Source organism: Micrasema longulum, unplaced genomic scaffold (genome assembly GCF_059751315.1).
Source record: "Micrasema longulum isolate JH-2025_06_02 unplaced genomic scaffold, ASM5975131v1 h1tg000504l, whole genome shotgun sequence".
NCBI classification, from domain to species: domain Eukaryota; kingdom Metazoa; phylum Arthropoda; class Insecta; order Trichoptera; family Brachycentridae; genus Micrasema; species Micrasema longulum.
Window position 1 is genome coordinate 365,449 of NW_028277701.1, and position 18,905 is coordinate 384,353.

Here is an 18,905-nt window from a genome sequence, read left to right on the forward strand (position 1 = left end):
GAGTTTTAATCAAAACAATTTTGAGCCTAAGAAATTTAAACTGACTGGCATTGCACAACGATTTAAGTTCTGGCAATTATGTATGCCAGTTCTATGTGAAACATAGAACTGGCAGAGGAAGGATAAAAGCAGAATAAAAGCTGTCAAAATGAGATCTCTTGTGGGAAATAAAATTCAACGAGAATGCAAATCTGAAACAGGTTTGATTGATAAGATTAAACCGCTACTGTCAATTGGCCCCGCGTTGGGCGCCAATTGACAATAGTGCTTTACGCACTTTGCACAATAATTTATTATAGTACAAAGTGCATAAAGCGCTATTGTAAACTAAGATGCTTTGGTTATGTGAAATGAATGGTAAAATAGATATTGACGCTGGAAAGGAAAACGTTACCAAGTGACATGTAGCAACTTTACAGAAGTACCAATTAAAGTTATTTAAAAAAATTAATAAACAATTTTATATTTTAAATTATGTACGAACCACGCCTATGGCATGTCAAAAGCAGATGTAATGAAAGTGCATGTGTGAATAACATTTCGTCAGAATAGACCCATGTGGCGTTCTATCCAATGGTAGAAGTAGTGTAGGATTTTGCAAGTAGTTGATGCAGGGAACTCCTACACCCGTTGAAGATGAACGGAAGAAAGTTGAGGTTCAATATGTTTTTATTACGTGGTTAATAAAATTCAGAACTTGGTTATGAAGGGCAAGAGCAACGGCGATGATGAATGGACTGGGCTGACTGAACTGAGCTGATGTTACCCGTGGTCCTTTTACAGGTCGTGTTCTTTTGTTCTTGACATCTCTCTTCATCCTGGGGATGAAGTTAATGTACTGCAGAACATTGAGATTGAGATTATTCACCCGATTTCATTATGACTGGTATTGCACAAATGTATTAGGTTAAACAGAAAATGCTAAGTAGATTTCTGGTTAAATCATGGATGTGTGTCATCGATCTATGGATGTTGTAAGGAAAGGAAATCATTTGCTGTTTTTGTAGTGTATTCTCAGTTTAGTACAAATGTTTGTGATAAGTCCCAAAACTGTAAAAAATAGGAATATTGACTCACCAAAGTTATGTCCCATTTCATGAGCAACAGTTGTAGCGACAAGTCCGACCACATTAGAATGGTCCATGGCAACACCTCCTGAGAACTCAAAAGTGCAGATGGGACCTTTCAACGCTTTCCCAACGACTCCGCCAACAAATTGCTCACGCCTGGAAATAAATCAAGACTTGGGGTTAGAAAATTTTACGATAACTACCAAACAGACAAGATAGGTGTAAAACCGTGGTTCTCTGGGAGGCAATGACAAAAGCTATCTTTATTTTTTAAGCCAATCAACAGGCTTATGGAAGCCCTAACAGATTGGCATTAATGAGTATAAATAATAACACTTAATCTAAACAGTCTTAAAATCTATTTAAATTTACAAAAGGTATAATTATGGCATGATCTAGGCGGACATGGCAAGTGTGTCATCGCGAGTCAGGAGTGACAACACCGCTTGCTTCTTGAATGCTAACCTTTGCTGTAGGAACACATTGACAGTACCGTTTAATAAGATTTTGTTCACTGTTCTGAGGATCCTTGGCAGAGGGGAAAATAATTCGATGTTGGTTTTAATTTCCCACAGCAAAGACATCACTGTACACAAGATACGGTGAGTTACATAAAGGTTAATCTGAGCAAGAATATCATGGGCATCTATACAGTTAGATATTAATTTGTACAAGAATATCAAACCAGCCAATTGGTATGAATCGAAACGGTATACTTAACTTCACTATTATCTCTATCTAGTGAGGTATTACGAAGCCGGCTCCACCAGCATGCCGAGTGTTTTCAGGGAAATGAAAAAATGCCTATCAATAAAAAAAGAATAAATAGTAATGTTTATTTTTGATAAGTGGCAATATTTTTTCCAAAGTGTTGCCATTGATCGTTACGGCGCATGCGCATTATGTCACATAGAACTGACACATTGTTGTCTTAATTGTAAATGTCAAATTAAAATTGACTTATATCTCTTTTGTGTTTTAAATAGGCTTCTGTAATAAAAAGCAGCCATCTATAAATGAATCAAGATATATTTTTTTTTTTTGTAACTTTCAGAGCATAGCAGTGACGAGCTGTGATTTATTTTTTTGGTAATCTACAAAAAATGGGAGGAGTGTCATATTAATAATGAAACTTACGTCAAGAGCTGGGCGTTGTCATTGGGGTGTTCCTTAACCAGGCGCTCCCTTCTGTAGTGCAGGAAGTTAGTTAGCGTAGTGTCTCCGTTGTTGGAGAGGGATATCTCGTCGTACTCCGTCCAAACAACCACCCCGATGAGAGCAATGAAGATGTTTAGCGGGGCGTAGAGCTGGAAACAGAAAGGTTAGGTAAGGGCTGGGATTGACTAACTTTGGAGGTATAACCGTTTACCTACATAGATAACTTAGGTATTATCATTCATAAGCATTTAGGGTGGCACGATCAGGTTAACGAAGTTAGTCGTAAACTTTATAGCAGTTTGCACTCACTTAAAAAAATTACAGAATTTCTCGCCAATTAATGTTAAGCAAACATTAGTCCAGAGCTTACTTCTTCCACTCCTTGACTACGCGGATGTATGTTATCCAGATGCTAACTCTGAATTGCTTGATAAGTTAGAACGATTGCAGAATATTTGTATTCGTTATATCTTTGATCTTCGCAAATTTGGCCTCATAACCGAGTATCGCACGTGACTACACTGGCTCAGTATCGGGCATAGAAGGAACATTCACATTCTATCACTTCTTCACAATATCCCACTTCGCCTGTTTATCTGAGAGAGCTCATCCAACCTCTTTCACAACACGGACTATCTCTTCGTTCTAGTAACGAGAGAACCCTTTTAATACCCTGTCATCGCTCTAATTTTCTTGCCTCCTCTTTCACAGTAGTAGCCACTCGATTGTAGAATAATCTACCCACTAATGTTAGAGACGCCCCTTCTTTATTTACATTTAAGTCAAGATTGAAATGTCACTATCCAAATATTTAAATTGTTCCTTTATCCTTCTTCTTTCCTTTCTCTTCATAGTATAGTGTTAATTTTTTTTAAATATATATTTATTTTTGTTAATCTTTGCTTTTAATTTTTGTATAAAATTGTAAGATTCCATATGTCGATGTATTTATAATTTTCTCAAACTGAACGGTTTGGGTAGGTAGGAAGAAATTGCCTTAAGGCAATATGCCCGCCCTTATATGTATATATATTGTATATGTATATAAAGTGTCAAATAAATAGATAGATGCAACAAAACACTATCTTTGGAAAATATGCATAGTACATTGTACTGTACTACTAGCCATAATAGAGAAATATGTTTGTGTGTGTTTTATATGTGCGTTCATGTGTGTGCGTGGATGGCTCGGAGTGTGCAATCTTTATTTTAATTTATTACAACGATAACCTCCATGGAAAACGCAAATGTTAACAATTATTCTTTTCTCGCCCGAGTAATATAAGAAATATATTTATTTTTTTGTCACATTTGATGTTTACATCCTTTGCATAATTTATGAAAACTTAATTGGTATTTTTAGGTTAAAAAAAATTTGTTATGTTAAAATACTTATTATGTATGACTATGTTTTATGAATAAAATAAAAAAAAAAAAAAAAAAATAAAATATACATTGTATATTATATTATTTTGTGTTAAAATTCCAAATAAAGATTTTTACATTCATTACGATATTATTAATATACCCCCCTTTTTTATTGAAATACTAACCAATCATGTAACGTTCAACCACTTAGCCCCCCCCCCTTCCTAACCCCTCCCCCACAAATTCTGCGAAATATCTCTAAATAGTATTAACCTAATTTTAGTGCATGTTCAGACATGGTGGTGTTTGCATCCCCTTTGACTCTGCGTGTAATTTATGAATTTTTTCGCAAGTATTGTGTAGACTACGGTGACGGTAAAGGTTATAGTGTATTTGAGTATTTGTATGTTGGTGTAGTGAGTGTCCTGACGAAGAGACGGGTACGTCTCGAAACCAGTGGACACAAAAAGTCGGTAAGTCGTTAAATACTAATATTTACTAACATTATTTAAAGATTATTAACTACATCAATTTAATCAAGTCACAGTGAAAGGATTGTTAGTACATAGGTACTACGTTTGACAATTTCAACACCAAGGGTTAGCAACACTACTTCCTTTTGATGGGAGAGGACGGTGCAAAATATTAGTTCAGTTCATTCCCAGAGAAATCAGCTAGCTAGACAATACATAAAATTAATGAAATAGTTCAGTGTAAAATCATCTTTCAAAACAAATATCTCACATCAACCTTCCCGGGAAACGAGTCCGAGAGCTCAAGCATGGCAGGCAAACGCGCCAACCACTACACTGCGAGTTGGGCGTTTTTTTACTCAGTTTCCTTTTTTAAGATTTACAACCGAGAGCAGCCATTGAGACTAAAACACTCGTCCAGGATTCTGGTTTTATTTCACACACATAACTGCATTCTTCATCCGCTTGGACCCAGACAACTTTGTAAAACAGTCGAAAAGACTATATCTCACCGAATTGATAATGTTGGCGATGTCCTTGCAGTGATGATGCACTTTCTCCAGGCTCTCTCCCAGTTCCTTGTACTCCTTATTGTCTACGACGAGAACCAGCTCAACATAGCGAGAGAGTTTGTTGGAGTTGTACGGGCCTCGTATTTTCGGCTCATCGCTGACTTGCCTCTTGTACTGAAATACAAACAAATCAGTGTAAAATTGCCGATCATAAAGTAATATATCAAAGGTCAAATATTAAATTTGTTTTTTAGAAAGCTGAAATTTTTTGATGTCGAATATTGTAGTTTGTTTTAAGTAAAAAAAAATTAACGTTGAATATTGTAGTTTTAAATATCGTTGAACACCATGAAGCCGACAAGACATAATTCACTTAGTATTTTACCATACCTAGTTAAAAGTAATCTTACCATACAGAATACAACTATAATTCATATAGTGTAAAACAATCTTGTGGATTCCAACATAAACACATCTTGTGTCAAATAATCTTAAAGCACCTAGTTTAACACAATCTTAAAGCACCTAGAGTAAAACAACCTTTACACGCCTAGTGTAAAACAATTTTGTGGATTCATAAACATAAACAAACCTGTGTCGAACAATCTTAACACACCTAGTGTAACACAATCTTAACACACATAGTGTACGACAATCTACGTATGGAGCTCACCCTCAGTATCCTGTTGACCTCTTCATGCTTCCCCGACATCTGAAACTCCTCAACTGGGGAGGGCGGAGTGGAGTGAGCGTGTGACGAAGAGTTGGAGTGCATCCCGCTCTGGTAGCCGCACGTGTGGTTGCTGATCAAATCTTGGTGTTGGTACAGGAAGTGCTCCGACTCGATATCCTCATCTGTAATTATTTGAGAAACAAGTCAAATTAATACTATTGGCGTTTACCTATCATGCTTAAGGTATTAGGTCCGATTTCTGATAGGGTGAGTGTGGTTAAGATGCCAATGACTTATTGCTTGAAAAGTGGTTATCGGGAGTTTACATGTATTTTTTATAAAAAACTCGGTAAATACATTTTCTTTTAAATAAAGTTTTGTATGAAAAAAAAAGATGAGATTACCAATGAAGTGAAAGACAGTCTCAAAACTCTCTGTACAAGTGTTTCAAACCAACAGAAAGCCCGATAACATTTAAAATCAATTTTTAAGTATCGTCGCCTTAATTAAAATATAACCTAAGTCACTAAATGACTACTTTACAGGATACAATAAAAACTTCGTAAACCGATAAGTGGTGCTTTTTTTAATCAAACGTTGTCGGCCTCGTGGTGTAATGGTAAGCGTGTTTCAGGTTCGATTTCCGACATGCTTGAAATGAAATATTTACTTTAAAAAAATGTGTTTTTACACTAGAATATTCATAGTCCCTGGACTGGTACCTGAAGCGTAAGACTGATCATCTTACCTTCACGTAACAAAAATGATAAAGATACACTGCGATTGGTTTACCGATGCAGTGCCCTATGCACCATTAGGTGCGGAATGGGAATGATGATGATGAATCTCAAATACAGAAAAAAATTACGTATTATGTAATTAAATATTTTACACTGGGAAAGCTTTAAAAAATAATGTTTCTTTGATCAATAATCAAACAACCTTTCAATATAGCCCATTATCCGATGTTCCACTGTAAAGCAATATAATATAGAATTTAATGCCATAAAAGACTCAAAATGTAAAACAAATTTTAAAATAAAAATAACTGCACATATAAATAGTGTAGCAATATATTTTTTTGAAAAATATATGTAGATTAATAAACGTAGTACTTTATATAGTTGGTAAACATATTATTTATATTTTTATGTATTACATTATGTTATTTTTGTTTTTTTATTATTTGATAATATATAGTAACATGTATTCTTGGCACATATAATTAAGTAGTTTTAGTTTTTTTGTTATTTTTACATTAGTATAGAACTACTTATACTTTAAAAGATAAAAAAAATCTCCATCTTAGAACAGATTGAGCCATGTTAGATGGAGACTATCCTAAACAGAGAACACTCCGTTTTCATTTTCTATTCACTAGTTTTATAAAGATTCCCTCTTATTAAATATGTTTACTTATTTTATGCAATAAATTTATAAAAAAAATAAAAAATGGTTACCATATACCTATTAAACTTACGCCCCTTCTTTCATCCCCTCTCTCTCATTTCAACTATTTCTCCCACAACATAAAATATTTTCATTACATAATCAGAACATGTAAAAGTTGCTTATGAAAATGCATGGAATGATGGTTTTATATTTTTGAGCAAAAACTATGGTGTAGGTGTTTAGTGGGTTTTGCATGTTGGTTTAATTGGTGTACTCACGAAGAGACGAATACGTCTCGAAACCGGTAGACATAAAAAAGCCGGTAAGAGGTTATATGCAAATATTTAGTAAAATGTTTGACCACAAAGTCAATGCTTAAAATATTAATAAAAATTACTATGTATTCAAATTAAGGTGACGATATTTATTTATTTATTTGACGGACTTATGCAGTCCATTCGAACGATGGTAAATACAATTTCTTGTAATAAATACAGGCACTAATAAAATAAAATACAACTGTCGGGTTGTGGTCCCGTGGCTAGTGTCTCGGACTCACGGACCAAAGGTCCGTGGTTCGAATCCCACTCTACCCCAACTTGATTCCATTTTCTAATAGTGAGTTATTTTTTAGTCTGCAGAGAATGCAACTGGAGGCGCGATGCAGAAGTCTAAATGAGGATTTACACGATGTGCATGTAGTGATTAGTCACAGGGACTTGTCAAGAGAGGTATCATTATACATGACAGATATAGTGAAGGCAATAAAAGGTATCAATGATAGCAGGACACCAAATGCCGAACACTGTTCAGGTGGATCGGAAGATCTGTTGACGAATAACAACGGTCCGCCTTCTTCTGACGAGTTTTCTGTCCTTACCTCTTGAAACAGGTCACAGCCGAAACATCTTACTGATCCTTACATAAAATAACGAAATAAAGTTTTTCATTAAAGTAAATATTTTTAAGTAAACAAATTAATAACTATCGCTTTGAAGTATATATTAACCTTGTAAATGTACAAGCAAGGTATTGAATAATGCAACTACATATAAAAAAAAAATAAAAAAAATAGTGAGTTATTTACAACTCGTTGAAAATGGCCCTCAAAATTAAATATTTGGGTAAATCATAAGAACGCAAATATTTCTTTTCTTTAAAAAAAAAAAAAAAAACTAAATAAAATTAAAGCTAGGACAAAAAAAAAATTACTTCCTCAAGACAAGATCCAGTCTACCTTAGTGAATTTTAAAATCTATTAAGACTCACACCAAAAAATTCCAGATCTTGTCTCGAGTTCACAACACGACACAATCGAGACATTGATGCATGCAAGCCATAGTTTGTGCTGTATTGTTGTTATAACATGTTTTTGATAAATTTTGACATTTAATTTGATGCAAATAAAATGTTTATATTGGTTCTTAAGATCTCACGAACTAACTTGACACTAGGCACAATAACTCAGAAAAACTCATCGTGCAAGATACATGGTAACCGGAGTCTTACCATTGGTGGGTTGAAGATAATGCATAGTTTTGCCATCGTAAACAACTCCTCGAAGCCCTCTGCAGGTGGAAATGGCTGCCCAGGAATCCGCCAGGTCTCTGACCACCCCCATATAGTGACACAACTCCAAATCCTGCAAGTTCATTATATTTTAGTTCAGGTTCAACAAGATGTTGCGTTTGCTTTTATGTTAAGTATTTAATTTTATCTGATTTCAAGCCTTCAAAGTGGAATGTCAAGTACACGAAAATGAACATTTTTGACACTCTTTCTGTTCGCGTTCAATTGAAGGAATAATGCCGCCAGAGCAGCTCGCGATATTTGCGCAGTATACGATGAAAATGCCAATGCAAGTTAAGTCCGTTTTTTTCCAAATGACGAGAACAAGAAGACACAAAAAAAGTTACAACAAATTAGTCAATATTTTTTTTACTATGTTTTTAAAAAAAATATATTTTTGCTATTCATACATGTAAATTATTGTTTTGCTATGTCTTTTACAATAATTCTTGCTATGTATCTTGTTTTTTTACTTCATATTTACTGGGTTTTAAAATATGTTTTTTTTTCCTATGTCTTTTACTGAGTTTCTTACTATGTATTGTCTTTTTACTATGTATTTTACTGGGTTTTTAAATACGTTTTTACTATGTTTTTTATAACATTTTTTACTATGTTTTTAATACATTTCTACTGTTTTTTTAACCTATGTATTTTACTATGTGTTTTCTCTACGCCTAATTCCTTTATTTATTCTTCTATGTATTGGTTACTGTTTTCTAGATATATATTTTTGACTGGCTTAAAACGGGGTTAATAACCCTAGTTAGATAGTCAAAGCAACGTAAAACAGAAACCAAACATCAAATCTCCTAGTCCGACATGTAGACTGAGGACTGGGAGGGCTGACCCCAAGTAAATGGGACATACAGCCAGGAGGAAGAAGAAGACATGAAATATTTATGAAGACTATTTCGTTATTACCTTCCCAGTGGGCCGATTGACGACGTGCTTCCCATTGTGCTGGTAGCGGACGAAGAAGTCGGATGGGACCAGCTCTCGGTTCAGGCGAAGGTCCAAGATGTGTTCTGTACCCTCAGACACGTAGCCTATGGTCAGCGAGTTTACGTGTAGCCCGTCCTGAAAACATGGAAAAAATATTATTACATGTGAAGCCTGTCTCGAAAACACGACTCAATTATTATTTCATGTGAAGTCCATCTTAAAACCACAAAATAATGATTATTTCATGAGAAGCCCCACCTAAACAGACAACACAATAATTATTTTATGTGAAACCCATCTTAAAACCACAAAACAATGATTATTTCATGAGAAGCCCCACCTAAAAAGACAACACAATTATTATTTCATGTGAAGCCCATCCTAAAAACACGACTCAATTATTATTTCATGTGAAGTCCACCTTAAAACCACGATGGAATTATTATTTCATGTGAAGCCTGTCCTGAAAACACGACACAATTATTATGTCATGAGAAGATCGGCCTAAAATTACGACACTTATTATTTCATATGAAGACAATCCTAAAAACACGACAAAATTTATATTTTATGTGAAGCTCGTCCTGAAATCAATCAACCATAATTCCCTTTCCGAACCTAATGGCGCATAGGACACTGCACTAGTAAATCAAATGCAGCATATCTTGATCATTATTTTTTTACATGAAGGTAAGATGATCAGTCTTATGCTTCTGGTACTACTCAGGGGACTATGAAATATTCAAGAGTAAAAACACCCTTTTAAATAAATATTTTATATCAACCATGTCGGGTATCGAACCCGAGACCTCTAGCATGGTAGGCAAACGCGCTGACCATTACACCACGAAGCCGACATGAAACACGACACAATTATTATTATACGAGAACCCCGTCCTGAAAACACGACAATTATTATTTAATGTGAAACCCGTCCTAAAAACACGACACAATTATTATTTCATGTGAGACCCGTCCTAAAAACACGACACAATTATTATTTCATGTGAAACCCGTCCTAAAAACACGACACAATTATAATTTTATGTAAAGCCCGTCCTGAAAACACAAGCAAATATTTTTTATGGTACATTATGGATGAATTAGTGTTTTTTTTTGTAAATATAATAATATGAGTTTTATACCTCGTCTTTGGTGGAAGATATTTGTCGTTTCTCTCTTCCATGGTAGAGTCGCGGCTTTACCAACGTGTGGCGGCTGAAGTCTGACGAGGGAGATGGGAAATCTGATGAAGTCTTCGTGACTGTAACGAGAGAGAGAAAGATACATTAGTTACTGGTGAAGACCGGAGATACATGTCCAATCGATTGGTTCTTCTGTCTTCTATCTTTTGACAGTCGGAGATACAATTGGTTGGTTTAAACCTTGTAAACGAACACATACTCGCAAGCATCGGTAATTTATATAAGATTTAGAACACTTCGGGAAAGTTGCACCAAAATTTTGTTGAAAAAATGTTCAAGTTAAATAATTGTTAGATTTTCGTCAAAATGGATGGATTAATCTGACTTTTTTCATGAAATATGTACATTTTATCTATTTTTATTATTTATAACTATTATTTTGACGAAAAGTAATCGAATCATAGAATTTAAAACCGCACCTTTTAAAAATAAAAATAGATAAAAACAATCATTTCAAAATTTCTGAAAAACACAACAACATTCGTAAGATTTAAAATGTATGAATTTCAATAAAAAACAACTTTGTTTTTAGCCACTAATTTTTACTTTCCACCGACCGGTTTCAAAGCAAACAAGCAAGCTTCTTCGTCAAGGTTTACGCAATCATTACAATTAATTTGGTATATCCGATTATGGCGATTCGATCTACACTGGAAAAACTAAAAGAAACTTAGAGTAAAAGAACACTTAAGATGCTTAAATAATATTTTTTTTCTGAATTCGCAAATCATCTGATAGAAAATAATCATAACTTCAATAAAGACACTGGATTAAAAGTCTTTCATGTTGAAAATAAAATATTAAAATTAGACAACTTAGAAATTAAAAAAGCGATTCATAATAAGAAAACAATAATTAATAACCAAATAAACAATATTTATTTTAGTTCTCTCCTGTCTTACTTCGAAAATAATGATATCAAATTACTACCCGTGTAAGGAAAAAACGACTTAATTTATTGGGTCCACGTGTAGTATTTAGTGAACATGATAAAAATAAAAAAAAGGAATCAATTCATTAATTACGTAAACCTTGACGAAGAAGCTTTGAAACCGGTCGGTGGAAAATTAAAATTAGTGGTTAAAAACAAAGTTGTTTTTTTATTTTATTATAATGAATAACCACAAAGTTAGTGCTTCAAATATAAACTTTATGTATGAATTTCTTTTCGAAAAAATAAATCTAAGCCTTGATCGTTTTTAATTTATTGTATTAATCTATTATCTTCAAAAACGTTACAAAAAAATTGTCATTTTTTATTTATTACATTTTTTCTTTGCATTTTACAGTATACATAATTTACAAATACAAAAAAATCATTACATTAACACAAAAAAATCCCACAAAGGCATGGCCAGTGTGTGGGAATAATAACTTAATAGTAATCAATTAACCAAAGTTTTGTGAACATATTACAACAGAGATGGATAGCATTTTAGAGAAGGGAATATAGACGTCTAGGCATCTACAGGGCTTATGAACCGTCATTGGCTGGTTTAAGTGGCCACTTTACACACTGTGTTCACCATTCTGCCTGTATTTGAACTTCTACATTCCTTAAATTCTTCCATCTGTTGATGTTTGTGAAGTTAAAGGGCTGAAACCTTAATTGCCTTCCTCTAAAATGTTCTCCATCTCTGCTGTAATATTTTCATATTAACGGTTCTCTAACGGGGTTGAATCCAGTTCATGTCTACAAAAATTTGGACAAACTAAAAACAAAGTTTTTACCTAAGTTTTGTTTAATTTTTAAAACTCGTAATCTGTCGGTAGAAACGTTTTAAGCATTATTATCAGAAATACTTAAGAAAATAATTGTGTTAATCTATGTTCATTTTCTTTATTTTTTAAATTTGATTTTGAAAAAAAAACGGCCTTATAAATTCCGTCATTTTTATAGACAGCCTTAACTATAAACTTTTTGAGTTACCTTTTTTTATTAAACAAGAAAGTTCAGTGGTTTAAAAAAAATTATATATTTGTTAATATACTATCAAACTACACAAAAAAAAATATTTTTATGTATCGTATTCTCATCGCTATGATTTTCAAAAGTTTTAAAATTTCAAAATTAATCATCGGTGAGTTGTCCTGACACTTAAAAGTGAAACCCCGTAGTTGTCAATATTTTTCATACATAGCTCCAAGAGTGTTCAACGTCTTGGATGAACGTATTAAGTTCTCCAAAACCACATCTATATTTAAGATGAAGATCCATAATTGGATTTTATCAAGGGGTACAGACCACTGTATAAGATTGCTTAGGGAATAAATATATAATATCGACGCTGTCTTCATTATTATTTATATACGAATTTATGTATATCATCTTTGAATAAACTAAATAGTGATGCATAATTATTTGTAAATATATTTAAACTTTTTTATTATGTTTATTAAATTACATATTCTACCATATATGTAGATGTGTTACTATTATTACTTTATTGTATTATTATTTGTATTTATTTTTACTATCAATTAATTACCGAATTGAATTATAAAATTACTATAAATTATTAAAAACATATTGCCATGTATTATTATATAACTTTTCTGCATTCCATTTTTTGACATGTACGAGTATAAATTTTTACTATTTATTTTTTTCTATTATTATTTTGTACATTGTTTTAATTATTTTTGACAAGAACTTGTGACGTCGGCGTCGTTCAAAATAGTAAATTTTTTTTTTTTTTTTCCGTACAATGAGGAAGTTCAGTAGTTTTTTTTATTTTTTTATTTGTTTATACAGAGTCAAGACTATTAAACTAAGCAATATAAAAAAAAATGTATCGTATTATCAGCGCTATGAATTTTTTAAGTTTTCTATTTCTGAAACTACTCCGCGTGTGACGTCTCAAGTTCTCTTCCGATTCTTCTCGGTCAGTTCTGCCGATTGGTCCGTTGACGGTCAGTAGCCGGAAGTCTTCCACAACTCTCTTAGCATAAGTTGATTCATATGAACTTGTGATGTCGTTCAACGTAGTTCATTTTCATAAAAATATTTTTAAATTCATAAAAACATTTTTGTATCCAAGTTCCTCATTAAATGCATTAAATTTTTACTGCATGTCAGAAAGCATTTTTATATCCAATTTCCCATAGCACCGAACTTCCTCTTGGCCTCAAGAGATTAGGCAAAACAATGTGAGATATATTATAATAGATCCAACTCACGCCGACAGTCATATTAGTTAGACAAATTGATTGATAATGGGCAGAGTATTCTATTTACTTCACCGTGGAGGCGTATTAATTCCATTTTAAATTCATTAAAAACAAACAAATTGAATTCATCTGATCTTCTGAGTGATAAATGATAATTATCAGCTATTTTAGCACTCATGTCAAATTTAAATTGGGCAGTTTTCTCATGGGCGTGAGTATTTATGAAGTTCTATTATAATTTAAATTTAATCATTTATTGTTATTAAAATTTATGGATCATTAAACGTACATAATCATGTATATATTCATCGCCATATATATATATTTTTTTAAAGTTGACGGTACATGTACCTTTAACATATTTATTTATTTATTTGACACTTTATATACATATACAATATATATACGAGGGTTGTGTAAAAAAATAAGGTTCCCAACGCTGTAAACTCGCCGCGCGAAATGCTAAACGAAATCCGGCAACACCACTGTGTGCGCTGGTTCCCCCACTCTAGATCCCGCCTTAGTAGGGATGAAACGTGGCGTCACCCCGGAAACAAAACAACAATCGCGACAATGGTGCCATACCGGATCGCCTAAACCGAAGAAGTTCAAGCAAACGCTATCCGCAGGGAAAGTTATGGTTACTGTCTTTTGGGACCGTAAGAGCGTCCTGCTTGTTGAGTTTATGGCTCGAGGGACCACAATAAATTCTGAAAATTATTGCGAGATCTTGAAAAAACTCAGAAAAGCCATCCAAAATTGCCGGAGAGGAAGACTGACGAAAGGCGTTAGACTGCACCACGACAATGCGCGCCTGCACGTCTCTCGCCAAACCAAGGATTTAATCGAAAATTTTGGCGGGGATCTCGTTGAACAGGCTCCCTACAGCCCTGATCTTGCACCGAGTGACTTCCACTTGTTTCCAAAATTAAAGCAACTCTTGGGAAGACAACGTTTCGAGACTGATGAAAGAGTGCAGAAGCGGTCACCAAATTCCTCCACGGACTGGCGGCGACTTGAAGCTGGATTCCAAAAGTGGATTAGTCGTCAACAAAAATGCGCTGAAAAATCTGGTGATTATGTTGAAAAATATTTAAGAAATTAAGCTTTCCAATGATGTATTTTTCAGTTCAAATAAAAAATGCCTTAAACCTGAAAAAAAATACCTTATTTTTTTTCACAACCCTCGTACATATAAGGGCGAGCATATTGCCTTAAGGCAATTTCTTCCTACCTACCCAAACCGTTCAGTTTAAGAAAATTATAAATACATGGACATATTGAATCTGACAATTTTATACAAAAATTAAAAACAAAGATCAACACTATACTTTGAAGAGAGGAGAGGGGATGGGAAGGAAAGAAGAAGGATAAAGGAACAATTTAAATATTTAGATAGTGACGTTTCAATCTTGACTTAAATGTAAATAAAGATTAGTGGGTAGATTATTCCACAATCGAGCGGCTACTACTGTGAAAGAGGAGGCAAGAAAATTAGAGCGATGACAGGGTATTAAAAGAGTTCTCTCGTTACTAGAACGAAGAGCTAGCCCGTGTTGTGAAAGAGGTTGGATGAGCTCTCTCAGATAAACAGGCGAAGTGGGATTATTCAAAATATTGTGAAGAAGTGATAGAATGTGAATGTTTCTTCTATGCCTGATACTGAGCCAGTGTAGTTGCGTGCGATACTCGGTTATGTGGTCGAATTTGCGAAGATCAAAGATATAACGAATACAAATATTCAGCAATCGTTCTAACTTATCAAGTAATTCAGAGTTAGCATCTGGATAACATACATCCGCATAGTCAAGGAGTGGAAGAAGTAAGCTCTGGACTAATGTTTGATTAGAATTAATTGGCAGAATATATAATAACATACATATGTTTTTAAATATTATTATTATTATTAATAATAATATAATACCTCGAGGGCGCTTTAAAAAGTGATTCTATTGATAAATAAATGTCATTGAAACTTTTTGAATTTGTAATAGGGAAATATCACTTTTTTAAACATTTTTTAAGTAATAAAGGTCTATGAAATACTGTCCGGTAAAAAAAAAATTTTTGCTAATTAAAAAAAATTTGTAATTTTAAATTCCCGCAAAAACGGCGATTCCATTGGCCACGCCCCTAATACGTCACGATTCATTTTGATTTGTTCCTGCCATTGAAATTTGCGTAGAACGATTTCATGAATCTTGACGCCACAACGTCCAAGGCCAAACATGTCGCGTTTTTCTACTAACATATTTTTATTGAATTTATTTTTTACATTTATGTATGAAAACATTTCTCTACAATATTCATATTGATTTTGAAAATACAATGACCTATTCTAAATCCATTTCATATATTATTATCGGTAATCGTAGCATGTGATATTTCCCTATTTAAGTCAAACAATTTATCTACAATGTTTTGAGTTTGTCCAAATTTCTGTAGACAAGGACTGGATTCAACCCCCCAGGGAGCTGTTAATATTAACATATTACAACAGACATGAAGAACATTTTACAGAAGGTAATATAGAAGTCTAGGCATCGACAGGGCTTACAACCTGTCATTGGCTGGTAATACACTGTTTCTATTTTATTTTATTTCATTGGAAACCCGACAGACATTTATAAATGTATAAGATACAATTATATTATAAATACATATTATAAAGTCCAATTAGAGGCTTCCACATAATATTGTTACATATTATTCAAAATATATTTACTTTGAATATTATAATATACAGGGTGTTCGTTTAACCCTGTCACATCCGAAACCACGATGATAAGTATGAGCAAGAAGACATATTGGCACATTAAAATATATTTTTAGAAGTAATAAAATTAAAAAATATATATACATAAAAAAAGCAAATGGTTGATAACTTCTGCAGGGGAGAAACGAGGAGCGGGAGGGGGGAGTCTGATACTGTGCCGCGCTCCCGTCACTTCTCCCCTGCAGAAGTAAGCAACCATTTGTTTTTTTAAATATTTTATTTTAAAAAAAATCTTTGTTCTAAATATTTTTTTTAATATGCTAATATGTCTTCTTGCCCATACAGATCATCGTGGTTTCGTATGTGACAGGGTTTAAAGAACACCCTGTATAATACAACTATAGTTGACCATACCGTACATTTATTATGTGCCTACATACATAACTGCACACAACCTGCATAATATAGGCTGCAGATTCAAGGCTGTATAACATTCACCATTCTACCTTCGACTCTTCCATCTGTTGACGTTTTTGAAGTTAAAGAGCTGAAACCTTTATTGTTGCGGGTGAGATTTGATACATTTTTCTACTACGATAACGACGATTTGTGCATCGCCTTTTAAAGTTTACAAGGTCATGTTAAAAACATCGACCAATTTAAAAAATATAAATCTGTATTTGAGTTGACGATCATACCCCATTGGTTGAGTTGTTTATTTATTTATTTTATTAGGTAAACAAACAGTATGTACACATATATTGCCAATTTCTTTGTATATTAGAGTAAGAAACTCATGCACACACCAAAAAAATTGTTTACACTTAATACAATAATTTAAATTATGTTCAATATAATAAATGTAAAAGAAACGAAATGAAAAAATATTTTTATAATAATAATGTTAAATGTCTGCTTCTCTCAAAATTTCAATAATTTTTGACCTAAATTTACATACATTGTCACAAAAAATATCAGCCTCGGTAAATATATTGTTATATTGGTCGCATATTCTAGGTATTGTAGATTGTTTAAAATAGTTTGTTGACGCGTTTTCAGTGTAAAACAAAAGATTTTGTCTTGTCGGTCTAGATGGCACACGGAATGGAAGTCTTTCTAGTAGGTTAGGAGAATCAATTTTATTATTTATTAATTTGAATAAAAATAACTGGTCCAACAAGTTGTAAAGTCGTCCTTGAGACAAATTTACTATCGTGGATAGGGCGCTTTGTAAGCGTGTCCGCTTGTTACGGTGACGTGTGTATTATGCAGTGCGGAGTATTTCCTATCAGACCCACACGCACCGAACTAATAGACACAACAAACGGATAGATTCATAATTGCGTCACGCGATGTACCGTGCTAAGGGGTCAAGATAAATTAGGGACTACCGCGAAAAAAAAAAATTTAAAAAAAATGTGCAATGGCCATCAAGGTAATTCTGAGTTCGATTCCCGTTGTATAATGAAATATATTTTCAAAAGAAAATAAAGGTGTTCTGATTATTTTTTTTTTACTTAACCCTCCCTCCCCGGTGATGTGTAGCTAGTACACATGGCGTCTAATGACTATAATATCTTTATAAATATAATAAATATTGGGTTTACATTTTCACTATTCCTCCATTACACATTTACGTATCGACTGAAATAATTTTGTTATTAAATAATAAGTACTTATTAGGCACAAAGAAGCATTTTATCGGAAATCGGAGATAAATTACAAATATCATCAAAAGTATACTCTCAGTCAGTCACGTAGTCCAGTACTATATAGCTACTTAGTAGCTCTCGGGAAGTTGGCGCGAGTGCACGTTTCGCCCGAGTCGTTAGGGATACCCAATGGTTTTTTCACGTTTGCAGCAGTTAGATTTGAAATATTATCATCTTTGAATTAAATTATGGTTAATTAAAGCCATTCCTTATAAATATTCCATTTTTCCCTTTTTGAATCTCCTATTTTTTTATGTGTAGTGACTACACAGCACCGTAACTCGCGGGTGTTTTTAGGACAGTAAGGGACAGGTTAAAACTGTCACGACGAAACCCGGACACCGGTGAACAATTTTAAAATAAATGATTTTGATAAAAATATCGATAAATTTCCTTGACGAAGTTTTATTTGGTTTTATTTTATCGACGGGAGCTTTCGTCTAAGACAGCGGTCGGCAAACCGCGGCTCGCGAGCGACGTGTGGCTCACACAGCGCAAACTTCTAGTACTCTTGCTACTTGCACTATTGAGGATATTGCAAAAGCTGTCATTAAAGCCTCATATTGAACTAGATTGAATTGTTCCAATTTCAACACATGAGGCTAAAAGTATGACCGAAGTGAGAAAGGTTTTTTTTCTATTTCCAGGCAATAATAAATCACGAGATACTTGTTTTCAATGTTATGGATTTGGTGATCAAGATTGTCAACACAATAATTGTCTCTAAAGCACTTTATCGCCAATTTAATGATTCTTGACTTGAAATAGATAGTAAATACGGAGATCTTCGCTGCATTATAAGGTTTGTTTTTAAGAGGAAACAGTTTTATACGAAAAAAAATTTGGCTCTCAGAAATTTATTTAATTGTTGTACTGCTGATCTTTGGCTCTTATGTTTATGAGTTTGCCAACCACTGGTCAACGAAGGCATCTTCAGGACT

At 33.5% G+C, this 18,905-nt stretch overlaps 1 protein-coding gene across 1 annotated transcript in view; it reads right to left on the bottom strand.

Annotated features, from left to right (window-relative positions):
• The window catches only part of Meltrin (disintegrin and metalloproteinase domain-containing protein meltrin), a 144,761-nt gene that overhangs the window by 15,696 nt on the left and 110,160 nt on the right, over positions 1 to 18,905 (bottom strand). The window contains exons 2-8 of the mRNA XM_088227456.1: positions 10,306 to 10,424; positions 9,140 to 9,295; positions 8,156 to 8,288; positions 5,255 to 5,436; positions 4,582 to 4,755; positions 2,208 to 2,377; positions 1,078 to 1,226 (exon numbers count right to left, since the gene is read on the bottom strand). Of these exons, the coding sequence (XP_088083582.1) occupies positions 1,078 to 1,226; positions 2,208 to 2,377; positions 4,582 to 4,755; positions 5,255 to 5,436; positions 8,156 to 8,288; positions 9,140 to 9,295; positions 10,306 to 10,424 (1,083 nt within the window). The remainder of the gene's footprint in view (positions 1 to 1,077; positions 1,227 to 2,207; positions 2,378 to 4,581; positions 4,756 to 5,254; positions 5,437 to 8,155; positions 8,289 to 9,139; positions 9,296 to 10,305; positions 10,425 to 18,905) is intronic.